This window comes from Protopterus annectens, chromosome 6.part0, assembly GCF_019279795.1.
Source record: "Protopterus annectens isolate FY-2018-M chromosome 6.part0, PAN1.0, whole genome shotgun sequence".
Taxonomy (NCBI): domain Eukaryota; kingdom Metazoa; phylum Chordata; order Ceratodontiformes; family Protopteridae; genus Protopterus; species Protopterus annectens.
Genome location: NC_056737.1, coordinates 1,607,848,470 through 1,607,862,524, shown reverse-complemented (window position 1 = coordinate 1,607,862,524; position 14,055 = coordinate 1,607,848,470). Strand labels below are relative to the sequence as shown.

The window sequence follows — 14,055 nt, the reverse complement described above, 5'->3', positions numbered from 1 at the left end:
CCGTGATAATACTCATGGATGTATTCTGGACGTGTTTGGGTTTGAATGCCACTGTTATGGTGTCCTGCAGAATGATAAGTAGGATCTCCAAACAGTGGTAAAATGGTGATCAGATACTTTGCTGAGCTCTGCATGCTACAAGATTCCCAAAGAATCCATATATGCTGTTGATCAGCAGTTTCAAAAACACTTGTCTACAGGTATGGAGACTTGTGAGCATCCTCTAAGGCACAACTAGCATTGTATTTTTGGAAAGGTATCCAGGTCTGGTAATCTGCCTTTTAACTAATCATGGGACAAGGATTTGCAGAGTTGTGGAAAAAAAGTACTGCTGCTGTTGCTGAGCAACCAAGTACATTTGATCATCTGTCTTAAACAAGTTAGTGTGGCACTGAGAATCTAACAAACAGTATGCTGTAACGAGGAATAGCATAATAAGCTGTGACCGTCATTCAGCAGACTTTCACCTACTATACTATGAGACTAATCAGATTAGTTTCCCAATATTCAGTTTTTGTTTATAAAGTTAGTCAGTGGTACTCATGGGATCTTATGAGCATGCCATAAAAATCATGATGCCTTACTTAATATGAAACTTATCCCAAGCAGCTGCTTTCGTATTGAGTTTTATTTTTTACTCTTGACACTATAAAAAGTGGCAGCAGATACAAATGCATCGCTTCTTTGTACACTTTTCCTATTTTCGTGCTCTTCTGTCTTCATTTGGTCCATTAGTTAAATGTATTAGTTGTTGTTAGCCTGGGCTGTGTTTTAGCACACTGCAGTATTAGTTGTACTGTGTGTTTTCTGAAGAATGCACTGTACCATACGGTTGAATATGGACTCTGCCTCTTTTGAAAACTACCAAACAAAAATTTTAACCTAAACCTAATGCACTGGATTTAGTCACATTAGATGTAGAACAGACTTTTATTATGTATTATAAATCATTTGAGAGCTGTATTTTAAAAGCATTACCAGCTGTCTGAGTAAAAATGTTTTTATTGCACCATTTTATTCAGGTGTCATTTTGCTTAATCTTTGGTGATGGTGTAAAATAGTATAATCAGGTATGTTTATCTACTCTGAAGAATCCTATTAATCCTGAGTCACATAAGCATCTCCAAGTCACTCTGTCAGTGATGTACTGCATTACCAGTCTCTTCATGCACCAATTACGTAATGTAGTGGATGGAGCTGCGAGAGCAGCTGGAGCAGGAATCACCATGAGACTGCATGCTTGGCTGCGTTGTGATTTTGCAGATAACTTTAAAGCATCCTTCACAAATGCCCCCTTTGAGGGAACCACCCTAATTGGTTGGATAGTGAAATAAAGGATGCAGAAGAGCGAACAGGATGGCAACACCCTCTCTAGGGTAAGAGTGAAATTCAAGAACCCCACTCAGCACCCATTTAACAGGAAACAAAAGGGGCTTCGCTCACTCTGGTTTTATAAGTTCAGACATCAGTATAGCTCCTCTTGTGATAGAGGTGGCTGGTGCAAAGGAGGCCACTTCAACAAAGGCCCATTTATCAGGATGGTCCACAAAACTAGGGTTTCTTTGGGCTTTTTCTGACAGATGCCCCCAGAATCTCTTGATTGTTTGCCCGACTGCTCCATTCTGGAGGCAGTCAGGGGGCACATATCCCTCTGCTCTCATTCGTGGTTCATCATCACATGAGACAAAAAGTTAAGAGGGATCGTATCCAGAGGTTATCGCATTCCAGTTTTTGAAGTTCCCCCATCCCCCTTCCCTTCCATTGCTGAGTATCTCACCTAATCAAGCAAGGCTTCTATGCAAGAGGTGTGTGCTCTTCTGCAAAAAAAAGTCATCCAGGAGGTCACTTCAGACCAAATTGGAGTCGGGATTTTATTCACAATTCTTTTTGGATCCAAAGAAAACAAATGACCTCCAGCCCATTTTAGGCCTAAGTTTCCTAAAGAACTATTTCAAAACGACCCACTTTCAAATGGTCTCAGTGCAATCACTTCTTCCATATCTTCAGAAGAATGGATGAATGTGCTCTATAGATCTCCAGTATGCTTAGCTTCACATAAAAATAGAGGAGTCCAAGAGATTTCTGCTCTTTTGCTTAAGATCAAGTTTTTACCATTTCAGAGCCCTGCTTTTCGATCTCACCTCAGCCCCAGGGCATTCACTAAATGAATGGTGGTAGCAGTAGGTCATTTATGTCTTGAGATTCAGATTTTTCCCTTATCTGGATGACTGTCTCCTCCCTGCTTCTTCCAAGGAGTCTGTTGTACAAGCAATGGTTTATTTGCTACAATTTTGAGTTTCCCTAGGCATTTCTATAAATCTAGAGGAGATCCAGGCTAACTCCTCTTGAGGTGCCATTTAGACATGACTTTAACTCTGATCTGTCTTCCACAGGTCAGAATTTCATTCTTGAGGTTTGCAATACAATATCTTCTGGAGTTCATTTACCCCGCAACACGGTTAGTCATATGAGCGTCTTGGGGCCTCACAGCATCATCGATTTTGATGGTGCAATTTGCTAGACATCACATGAGGATTCTACACTGCCTGCTGCAGTCACAGCAGTCTCAGAAGTACAATTCCATGTTTCAAACAGTCATGCTAACTCAGTCATGCAGAACTCATCTAATGTGGTAGTGTCATCCTCTGCTGGTCTCCACTGGTAGGCCTTTCCAGGTCCCTTTCCCAGTAGCAACTGTGACCATCTGCATTCTGTTGGGGTTAGGGTGGGGCATTACGATGGGAAAACGGTCCAAGGTTTTTCATTAGAATCAAAAGTTTGTCTTCACATAAATGTCCTGGAGATGAGGACATTTCTTTTTGTGTTGCAAGAGTACAGGACTGTCTTCATCTGGGAGTGATAAGCATACAGTTAGACAATATGACTGTATTCTGGAACATGGACAAGCGGGGGAACCAAATCTTTTATGTTTTATAGAGAGGCCGTGAGAGTGTGGTAATAGACAATGGCCTATCACCAGTTTCTAATGGTAACACACATCTCTGGAAGGTTCAGTGATCTAGTGGACAGGCTTAGCTGGAACCTCCTGCTGCCTCACAAGTGGTCCCTAAGTCCAGCTATTGCTGAGATGATTTTCATTCTTGTCTGCTCAATCTTCTGCCGGATTACAGCACTCATCATTCTGGGGAACCACACCTGGAGATCCCCAACCTTAACCTAACTGCTTGATTTCTCCACTTCCCATGATGGCACAGGCTGCATCTTTTCCTTCTGATGTAGTCCACATCATCACAGCTTTCCAGAAGTCTTTTACATGTAAAGTCTGTGACAGTAATTGGAAAAGATTTGCCATATGGGCTGAATCATGGAAATAGAACCCTTTTAGGCCACTGGTAGAGATGTACTATGTTTTATATTCTCCTTATTTTCTTCTGGTTCTAGCTTCTACATTGTCAAGGTACAGTTGGCAGCTATTTTCTTTGAGTCTATATTACCCGATCAAAGTTTAGGTTAGCGAATACCTCAACGTCGACCTGGTAATATAGAAAATTTGAAACAACAAAGGCCAATTTAACGTACGGAATGAATTCCCTCAGCAGAAAAAAAAATGTAGCCCCCTTTTTTTTTTGTGCCCCCTACAACCCCCTAACTAAATATACCAACTGCGAGATCGCGAGATCAACAATGGGGAAAGGGGGAAGTCCGCATAACGGGCTAGGGAATTCTTTCCCTGCGTTAAATCGGCTGTTCGCATTTTTTTGCTTTCACTATTCCCAGTTCGACATTTAGGTAGTCACTAACTTGAACATTCGATCAGGTAATAGGAACTCATTTTCTTTTATATTGGCTTTCAGGTCTCTTCCTGCCTTCCCATAGATTATGTAAAGCCTTTCTTAAGAGTACCTTCTAGTTTGTGTCCCACAGTAAAAGGTCCTGCACCCCTGTGGGATATAATCTTTATTTTTATCTAAACCTTCGCTTGAGCCAGCGTCATCTGCAGAGTTAAAATCCCTCTCCTGGAAAACTATCTTTTTAGTGGCTATCACTTCATCTAATAAGATTTCAGGACTACACACCCCTAGCCTCTGTTTCTTCTTGCATTGAGATTAGATGGGAGTGAGCGAGGATGGGTCTAGCTTAAGATCCAACCCATCCTTTTTCCAAAAGTGGCTTCAGAAACCAGTCTTTTACAACCCATACGTCTTCCAGTGTTCTCCTCAAACTACTAAAAAGAAGGAGAATACATGTTACATTCATATGATGTACACAGGTAGTTTCATTTTTGTCTCCACAGATCAGCACCCTTCAGAAAAGGTGAGCAACTATTTTGGTCCTTTGCCCAGAGCAAGCTAAGGTTTCTAAGATATCCTTGTTCATATGGCTGTGTGATTGTATCTCTTTTATCAACACGTCACAGAGAGAACTTTGTCCTCTAAGCCAAGAGCTCATTCCACTAAAGCCATGGAAGCATCAACAGTGCTCTTCATGTCTCTATCATTGGGTGACATTTGTCAAGCAGATACATTGTCTTCTGCTCACGTCTTTGTTAAGCATTACAAGTTAGAATGTAATTCCACAGCCAGAGCTTCCTTTGGAGCTTCTATCCTGAAAAGTCTCCTGACTTGAGACCACCCAGGAATCACATAGCTGGGAATTCTGACCTATATGTTTGATCAGATGGACTGAATGAATAAGGTACAAAAGTTACGTACTTAGCATAAAGATAGATCCTTTCATCCCAGTCAGTTTGATACAATAATCTGCTCTCCTTCCCTCTGCCAGTCTGTAGGATCCTGAAGGACCTTTCTTCCTGGATCAAGGGTAGTGCAAGTGTGTTTTAGGTTCAGTAGTGAAACTTGATCAGAGCTAGTCTGGGGGGAGCAGGACATGGTAAGGGAAGAATTTACAAGGGCTTGAGGCTGGAGCACTAAATCGGCCAGATCAGATCAAAGTAGAGACTCATGGAACCAAATGTTGTAGTGGACTGATAGGAATGGAAGGATTTATCATTATGGTAAGTGCGTAACTTTCATTTTCTTATATTTCAGTACTGAAAGTGTTTATTTGTTTTTTATGCAGCATCTGAACCCAACCTTAAAGTACGCTCTCGACTTAAACAGAAGGTTGCAGAGAGGAGAAGTAGCCCTTTATTACGGAGGAAAGATGGCCCAGTGGTAACTGCACTTAAAAAACGCCCACTGGATGTTACAGGTAAGAAAGAATGCTTCTTGCAGGCCGTATGGCTGATTTGCTGAATTAAAAAAAAAAAGTTGTACCTTGATAGAAGGGAACTTTTAAGTTGTAGGCTTGATTTGAAATGATTTTATTTTGTTTGTCTTTGGGAGTTAAACATGGCACTCAATCTTTACCTCTTTGCTTGTACTGTTACCTCTGCCCATCATTACTGGGAGGGAATTAAACCTGTGCTTCAAAAATGAGAAATTAATAAATGACCTTTGCACGGTATGTTGAATGTGGCTGTTTTTTATAGTATATAAGTTGTTATGCTACTAGTTAATAGCTGTTGAACATCATGCTTAAATTTTAACTTCTTTTTGTAATTTTGTGTGTTAGCTATAAGTAGATACCACAGCATTCTTGAGCTGTGTGAAAATTCGATTCTGCAAGTATTTGTGCCTTGAAACTATTTATGCTTGATAAACAGGAAAGTGACTGGGTAAATTCCCTTTTTAGTGGTAGCTCAGGGAGAAAAGCTCCGTATTACATACTTTTTCACAGGCAGTCAACATGAGCTAATGTAAAAATGTACTACATAACATTGATATATTTATATATATATATGTGTGTGTGTGTGTGTATATATATATATATATATGTATAGATATAGATATATAGATATATCTATATATATATATATATATAGATATATAGATATATCTATTTATATATATACATATGTATATATATATATATATATATATATATATATATAATCAACAAACAAAGATTGAGCCCACTTCCGCGAAAGTGCACTTCAACGAAAGTGCACTTTCACAAAAGCTGATTCACCGAATCGGCAAAATAAAAAAAAGTAAAGATTTTAAACACAGTTTTGCCCCCCTGCACCCCCCATGTGGGGGGATGCACCCCTCATCCCCCTGCTACTTAAATATACTAACTCCAAGATTGCACTACAGTGGGGATAAGTGTCCTTTTCCTCACTGTAGTGCGATCTCGGAGTTAGAATATCCCCAGTTTAGTGCGATCTCTGAGTTAGTATATTTAAGTAGCGGGGGTGTGGGGGATGCAGGGGCGCTTGCCCCATCTGCAAAACTGTGTTTAAAATATTTTTTTTTTTATTTTGCCAATTTGGTGAATCGGCTTTCGCGAAAGTGCACTTTCGTTGAAGTGCACTTTCGCGGAAGTGGAGTTGTCCTTTTCTTTTTCGAGATTATGTAATTTCGATAAAGAAAAGTAGGTCCATATATATATATATATATATATATATATATATATATATATATATATGTATATATAGAGAGAGAGAGAAAGAGAGAGAAATATATATATATATATATATATATATATATATATATATTTTTTTTTTTTTTTTGTTAAACTGTTGAGCATAATATTAAGCACTCCATCCACTATTGGCATTCTGAAGTCACACATGTAATGAACAGACAGCATTATTTTACAGTTTATGTATGAAGTGGCATTGAAATTTTAGATCACAGAGAACATGAGACATATGTAAATTTTATCCACTTATTCACTTGAGACCTGCAAACATGTGGCAAGGTGTAAGGATTTAATGATACTTGATTTGGCTACAAAAGGAGACAGCTTAGTAATGGTGCTAGTATGAAAGCAGGATTGTTATGTCTAAATTGCACGGAATCCCCAATAAGTGCTCGCTCACCTTAAAACAACAAATGGAAGAACACACTTCGTTCGTTCATTAAAATTCATCTGTTTAATGCCCAAAGCAGGATAAAAATAGTAGTAAATACATCCAACGAATTCAGGTATGACAATATATAATTGTGAGCTATATTATATATATATTTACTATGATAAGCTGTGTAGGCATGAATGTACAATAACACTTTGTATACTTTATACACCCTATATATGTAGGAACAGTGACAGAATGAATTTTTAGGTATTATCATTGGTGTGTAATAGAATATAAATCGGCAGCAGCCATCAGCAGTACGCTGTATTAGTCAAGTTAATATTAAGAAGATGCATCCACCTATCAATTTTTAGAGAATAATTTTAAGAGAATGCGCTGGTAAGGTTAGATCGCACACATAATATAAAACTAGCGCATATTTAAAAGCGCAACAGTTTTATTAAGTTTTTTATAAATATATTTAATAATAAAAATAAAAATAAAAATATACTTTTTTAGAAATATATTAATTGTTAGTGGTAATGTTTTTAGTACATTTTTTCAACAATGGATTGATCACTGTTACGCGATGTTTTTGAAAATTGGTAAAATGATATTTGTATCATTGAAGGTTATGATGTAAATCAAATGTTTTCCATACAGTCTACTAGTTGTAGTTCTGACAGGCAGTCAGACCTGAGTATTCTTTCAAGGATACTTTACACTTATAGTGACTGTTTAGGTAAAAGAAGTTAATGGTAAACACAACTATAGGGTACTTTCCCTTTAATTTTTTGAAGCATTTTTGGCGCCAAAAAACCTATTTAAGGCGTATTACATTGTTACACAGTGTTCTGAAGAAGCCCGATTATCGGGTGAAAGCGCTTAACTTCTGTTTTCTATTTCTATGGATTATTGAATACTTTGGCTTTAACGTGAATTCGTTGGATGTATTTACTACTATTTTTATCCTGTTTTGGGCATTAAACAGCTGAATTTTAACGAACGAACGAAGTGTGTTCTTCCATTTGTTGTTTTAAGGTGAGCGAGCACTTATTGGAGATTCCGTGCACTTCAGTTGTTAGTACTTCTTTTAGGATTGTTATGTCGATAATCATGATGTCAGTGAGATTTGTAAAATATAGATGGGAAATGATTATACTAAGAAAGGGACGGAGTAACGCAGGTGTTACAAGTTCAGAATCATTATGCAGACAGGCTTATTTTCAAGGGGGTTTTAAAGAGTGCACAAAGTGAGATATTTCTGATGTTTGTTAGTAGAGAGTTCCACCACAGTTTAGCCCCAGGTAGAATATAATTATACCATGACCCCCCATTAATATTCCAAAACGTGCATGCTGATTGGCCAGCGTGCACGTTGTAAATCGACTTATACTAATGGAAAAAGGTCCGGTCGCCCGGACTTTTCTCATTAGTATAAGTCTCTTTTAAAACACGGTCTCGCTATGTTAAAAGAGTTTAACATAGCAACACAGGTTTAAAAAAAGCAACGGAGATCTCCGTTGCTTTTTTAAAGCTGTCTCGCTATGTTAAACTCCTTTAACATAGCGACACAGTTTGTAAAAAGCAACGGAGATCTTGCTTTCTCCGTTGCTTTTTTTTTTAAACCTGTCTCGCTATGTTAAATGGGTTTAACATAGCGAGACAGGTTTAAAAAAAGCAACGGAGATCTCCGTTGCTTATTTTAAAGCTGTCTCGCTATGTTAAACCCATTTAACATAGCGAAACAGTAAAAAGCAACGGAGATCTTGCTTTCTCCGTTGCTTTTGGCCACAGCTCTGATGTACTGCGTAGGCATGCGCAGTACATCAGAACTGCCGCGGATACCAGACAGCTGCAGAAGTGCAGCAAAGAGGCATTATACAATGCCATTATTTAAGAAAAGTAATTATTTATTTTCTTAAATAATGTCATAGTATAATAGCAATAACCCACTTGTGGGTGTGGGTAATGCGGGATTTACCCACGGTTGTCTTTGTTTGGTCCCTCGGGCATCGCCCTTGGGACCAAACCATGCCAACCGTGGGTAAATCCCGCATTACCCACACCCAGGCGTGGGTTATTAGTATAATAATCACTTTTATTGTTTTTAGATTGTTGGTTCAGGAAAGCAGTTCTTTGTGGGGTGAGTAGAAATGTAATAATGGTTGGTGGCAGAGCAACTATTACAACTGTACAGAATGTTGTGGGCAGTATTAATTTGAATGTAGGCTAATAGATTAGTTAGGGCAAGACAGTGATGTATTTGGTTAATGTGACTAGTTGCAGAGTTTGAAGTCTTATTACATGATTGCTCCAGTTTCACTAGCTTAGAGGACTGTAGGTTAGTCAAAGTTGAGAGGGTATGCAAGAGACTAGGGAATAGCTAGGTTTGTTTTTATAAATAAGTCTCAGTTGAAGGTTTTTCGAACAGCATATTAGGTATGCTGATGGAATCTTAATTGTCGTTGGTTATTATACCCAATAGTTGTATGTTTTGAACTAGATCAGTTTTAGTATTATCAACTGGTAAGAAGTCACTTACATTGCTCTACCCAGTTTTCAGTTTTTGTAAAAGATTGCTGTAGGCTATCTTGGAGCAGTTTGACTGAACAAGACTGTACATAATAGGGTTGAGTCTTCTGCATACTGGATTATATTTGCTGTGAGAGAAAGACTGTATGCATTTTATTTATAAATATATTAGAGTAACTGTCCTAATATTAAACCTTGTGGCACATCTAATGTTTTTTTGCTGAGAAGTTGACAGCTCATTTGCCCAGCGTACACGCTGTGTTTTGTGGTTAAGGTAACTTTTAAACAAATTGACTGTATAGTTTATGAGGCCCAGTTCCTTGAACCTAGATAATATGGGATGTGTATATGTATTGATTTAGATAGGTCTAAAAATAGGATTGCAATCCTTTCACCTTGATTTTTGTCTTTCATGAACATAGTTCACAAAACGTTTGGAGTAGCAGTTATATCATCACAAACAATAAAAATGTATTTTGAAGTTGCCTACTGACACACTAGTTGATTATTTTCTTTTTAGTATCTTGCAGGAAGTAACAACTCTCGGATTAAGCCAGGTGAGGTCACTTTCTCCAGCCAGATGATATGGATGTCTGAGTGAGATGAGTAAAAGCTCTCTCTAGTTTGGAGTTTCCTAACGGGGTCATACCAGGTTATGATTTTGAGTTGATTGGGTGGTTACTTCTGTAGGAATTTGGGGGCAAGGTTTATTTTTCATGTGATCCAGTCATTTGTCCATAGATATTCTTGGGTGCTTGATGGACATTGAATGATGAATGGACAGTTCTGTTACAGACTGGTTCTGGTTTTGTCACTACTGACAAACTAGATAATATGCTTAAAATCTTTATGAAGGGTAAGACCACAGGAACAGCTATTGTCCTGATTTCTTAGTGAGAGAGATGTTCACTTGATAAATCATGCCCACTTGCTGTTTAAACTTACATATGTGGAGTTTTATATGGTTTGAGTATGACATGTCTTGACCAAGCATGAAACCTGAATATAGACTGACATCAGTAGAGTAGATTTTTAATTAAAAAAGGAATTTGCTGCTAAAAATAATTGCATTAGTCATTCATGATATCATGAGGTGTGTTTAACATATTTGAAGAGAGTTGAAGGAAATTGTGTGTTTCTTTGAATGGAGTTGATTAAGTAGCAGTGAAGATCAACCCAGAATCGCCACATACTGTAACATATGTACATCACTGCAAGACTGCTACATTCAGTTTACAAAGACGTTAAACTGCATTACTGACAATAGTTAATTGTGGAGATCTCATGTGGTATCCTGTTTGAACAAGAAACTGATTTTTCCATTGCAAAGCGAGTTCTGTTTGAAAGACTGGATGTTATTACTGTTATTATTATTATTATTATTATTATTATTATTATTATTAGTACAGATTATTCAAAAGCTATTCAAGAGGATAGAGATTACTTCTAAAATTATAGATAGAGAGTGGGATAAAATTAAGCTGGAGTTTAAAAACAGGGTGGAAATAAAAGAAAGAGAGCTATGGTTAAGAAGTAACAAGAATTATTTAGAGGGACTGACAAATGTGAAAGTATTGCAGAATAGGAGAATCTCACAGAACAAGAAGGGGATCAACTGCAGAATGCTAAGCAGAAAGTAACGGATTACTTTGATAATATACATGAGTTTAGAAAGATTACTGTTAAGCAACTGATCTGATGTTGTCAAACTCAATTCATTAACCTATGGCAATCAGTTCCGATCCTCAGAACTGACTGGCCGCTTTCTTTCCAGCTTGAGCTTCCTGACTTGAGCCTCCCCCAGAATACCTCAGATCTCTTTTGCTGTGCTTTAAGTTAGCATCAAGTTCTGTTGGTCTTGCACTTTTCCTAATTAGAGTGGGTGTAACTCTCTTTTCTTCTCACTACCTAGTACTCTTTAATTATTTAATTCTGTAATACTTTAATTCTTGAGTGATTGCATCTTGTATCCTTTCTGTCCAGTTTTTTCATGTTTCCCTCCATTAGGTTCCTCTCTTCCCTTTAAAAAAAAGCCTTCCTTCTCCTCTCTCTTTCTGTTCTTTCACTGTGGCTGATCATAGGTTCATAGGTAGGTACTAAGCTATTGGCCCTAGGGCCTATACAAGCCTGGGCAAATGGTAACCTGGCTTTTGCCACCCAAGAAAATTATTTTCTTGTACCCCTGTCAACCTTTAGGGTTTAATAAGTGCACTTCCTCTGGGCGGAAGATTCCTCTATCTGATGTCCACAAGGAGTGCATTTACTGCTTGGAGCTTAATCATTTGGATGCCCTTTGTGAAATATGTAGGGCTTTCGATCCTCGGGCTGTGATGGATAGGAGGAGCAAACTGGTTTTAAAAGGTTTGCTCCCTCTTTCCTCCACCTCAAGGATGCCTTCTATGTCAGGGGCTCAACCTCCTCCTGGGAGACCCAGGAGTCAAGGAGACCTTCTCCTGCATGATCCTCCTCTGAACCACCAAGAAGAAAGGCAAAATCTTCAGAAAAGACTCGGTCTGCTCTGAGCTCAGTTACCACTGTTTCCACTGCTTCTCCTGCACCTTGGTCATCTTCTGTTGTTGTAGGCTGAATGGTGTTTTCATGGCATCAGCTCCTGCATTTTTTTGGTGTTGCGGTTAGCATTGTCAGAGTGTACACGAAGATATCAGTCCTGTTCCCCTCCCAGAGGTCCTCCAGACCTCCATCCATGACTACTTCTGGGTCTTCCAGAAGCCTGACTTCCAAGGACATTGGCAAGCTCATGAGGCAATTTCTTGAGACACAGATCCAGATGGGACTTCTGTCCACTCCATCCACATCTGAATCTGTGAGAGTTTCCCTGTTCCAGCTGGTAACTCCTTCTCAGATCCGACCTTTAGTTTCAGAGTCGTCGATTCCGTTGGTTCCCAGTGCCTGGGTGTCGGAGCCTATAGATTTTTCCTCTTTGGCCCCAACTTTCTTCCCAACCTGCTCGACTCCATCGGCTTCAGTTCTGAGCATGTCTCAGAGCCATAGCATCAAAGTCATTTTCTGGGGGTTGACTTAGACTCCGAAGCTGTTGGAGCCATCTCTTCCCCTCCGAGTCTTGACCTTTGACAGCTTAGCTCCGACTCCTCCCTCGGAGCGGGAGACTCAAACTATCTGGGAGGTGTCTGCACCGGTGGGACAGCCCCAGGTGGTTTGAAGCCCTTCCACTTTCTAGGTCATGGAAAGGGTTCTCTCCATTCCTAGGAGACCCTTGACACTTACCACTACGGAACCTTCCCCTCCTCATACTGGACTTGTGTCTGAGGTCGCTAAGCTGTCGTGTGGACAGACGGCCTTGGAAAGCCTCCACACCCTTCCATCGGTGGATCCCAAGGTCTCTTCCAACACCTCCCTGGAGTGTCCCCCGAGGAGGTTCCTTAGAAGAGATCATGTAAAATGAGGCACATTGATTCCCCTATGGAATCACTCATTATGAATACTGATTTCAAGGAAGAAGTGTCACCAAAATCAGTACCCAATGAGGACTGCTTTGGAGATATTCTTGAAATCCTTCATCAGAGGGGTTGTTGGTCTGTACAGAACCCTTCCCTGGAGGTATTGGTACTGTGGGAGGCTTTCAGGTCCGGCCCATCTACTACCTGGTGTCCCCCCGGCTAACCCACTTATTCATCTGGTGTCTTCAAGGGCTTGGAACTGGATACAGTGGAACCTATCCCCTAACACACAGACAAGATTTTAAGTGCCCCTGTTGACAAATCTTTCTGGACCAAGGCTATCCCTGTAGATGTCATAGTTGTTGGGGCAGCCACCAAGAAGGAGCTGGCTCAGGAAAGCTTCTCTGTCCACCCCTTGAATAGAGAATCCCAGACATTGGACAGGTTTGGCAAAAGAGTCTACTCCTCATCTACTTTTGCACTCAGAGCATTGAACTGTTTGTTGCACTTTACTAGGCTATATAGGGACTTAGCCAAGGAACTTTGTAGCTCGATCTCGGAGGCCCTGTCTGCTGAGGAACACGAGTCCTTTTCCTCCAGGCTGGCCACCCTACATCCTTTAGCCGATGTGTCCATGAAGCTAATTTCTCACGCTGCAGTGCGTACCTCAACGGTGGCCAGTTCTGGCATTGCAATATGGCGCCATGCTTGGATGAGGCTGTGCAATTTTGCAGAGCCTTTCAAATAGTCCTTTATTAATGCCCCTTTTGATGGTTCCACCTTGTTTGGGCCCACAGTCCATGACACTTTATCGCAGCGTGAGAAGGATGGTAAGACCCTGTCTGCCATCAGAAACTGTTTTTCTACACCACAGTGGAGGTTTTTTGGGAACCAGTATGGGAGTAAGAAAAGGTGGATGTTCTTCATGTTTCACTGTTGCAGTCATCACGTGCGGGGTTATCCTTGCTGTGGTAGCCCTTGGCTGGCCCGAATACCAGAGTTAGTGTTTTTCTGCGTCGGCTGCTCCCGCTTGTTGACTGATGTCAGGTCATCAGTGCTATAAAGCAAGGAAGCTGATGCCATTACATCAGTCTTTCTTGCCGTGGAGCCCGTAACAGAAGCAGTTTGCATGTGTGCCGGTCGGTTGCTACCAGAGCTCGAATCACAGCTGAAAACGTCTGTAAGTACCCCATTGGGGCTCCTTTTTGCTTGCACTAACCAATGTCTGAAAAAGTTAACAACTGTCTCTCCTGTGGAAAGCATATCCCATACCAAGAC

General features: G+C 40.0%; 1 protein-coding gene across 6 annotated transcripts in view; it reads left to right on the top strand.

Annotated features, from left to right (window-relative positions):
• The window catches only part of HDAC4 (histone deacetylase 4), a 3,124,471-nt gene that overhangs the window by 1,489,182 nt on the left and 1,621,234 nt on the right, over positions 1-14,055 (top strand). For all 6 annotated transcript variants that reach the window (XM_044075061.1, XM_044075057.1, XM_044075060.1 and 3 more), the window contains one exon: positions 5,041-5,172. In XM_044075061.1, the coding sequence (XP_043930996.1) occupies positions 5,041-5,172 (132 nt within the window). The remainder of the gene's footprint in view (positions 1-5,040; positions 5,173-14,055) is intronic.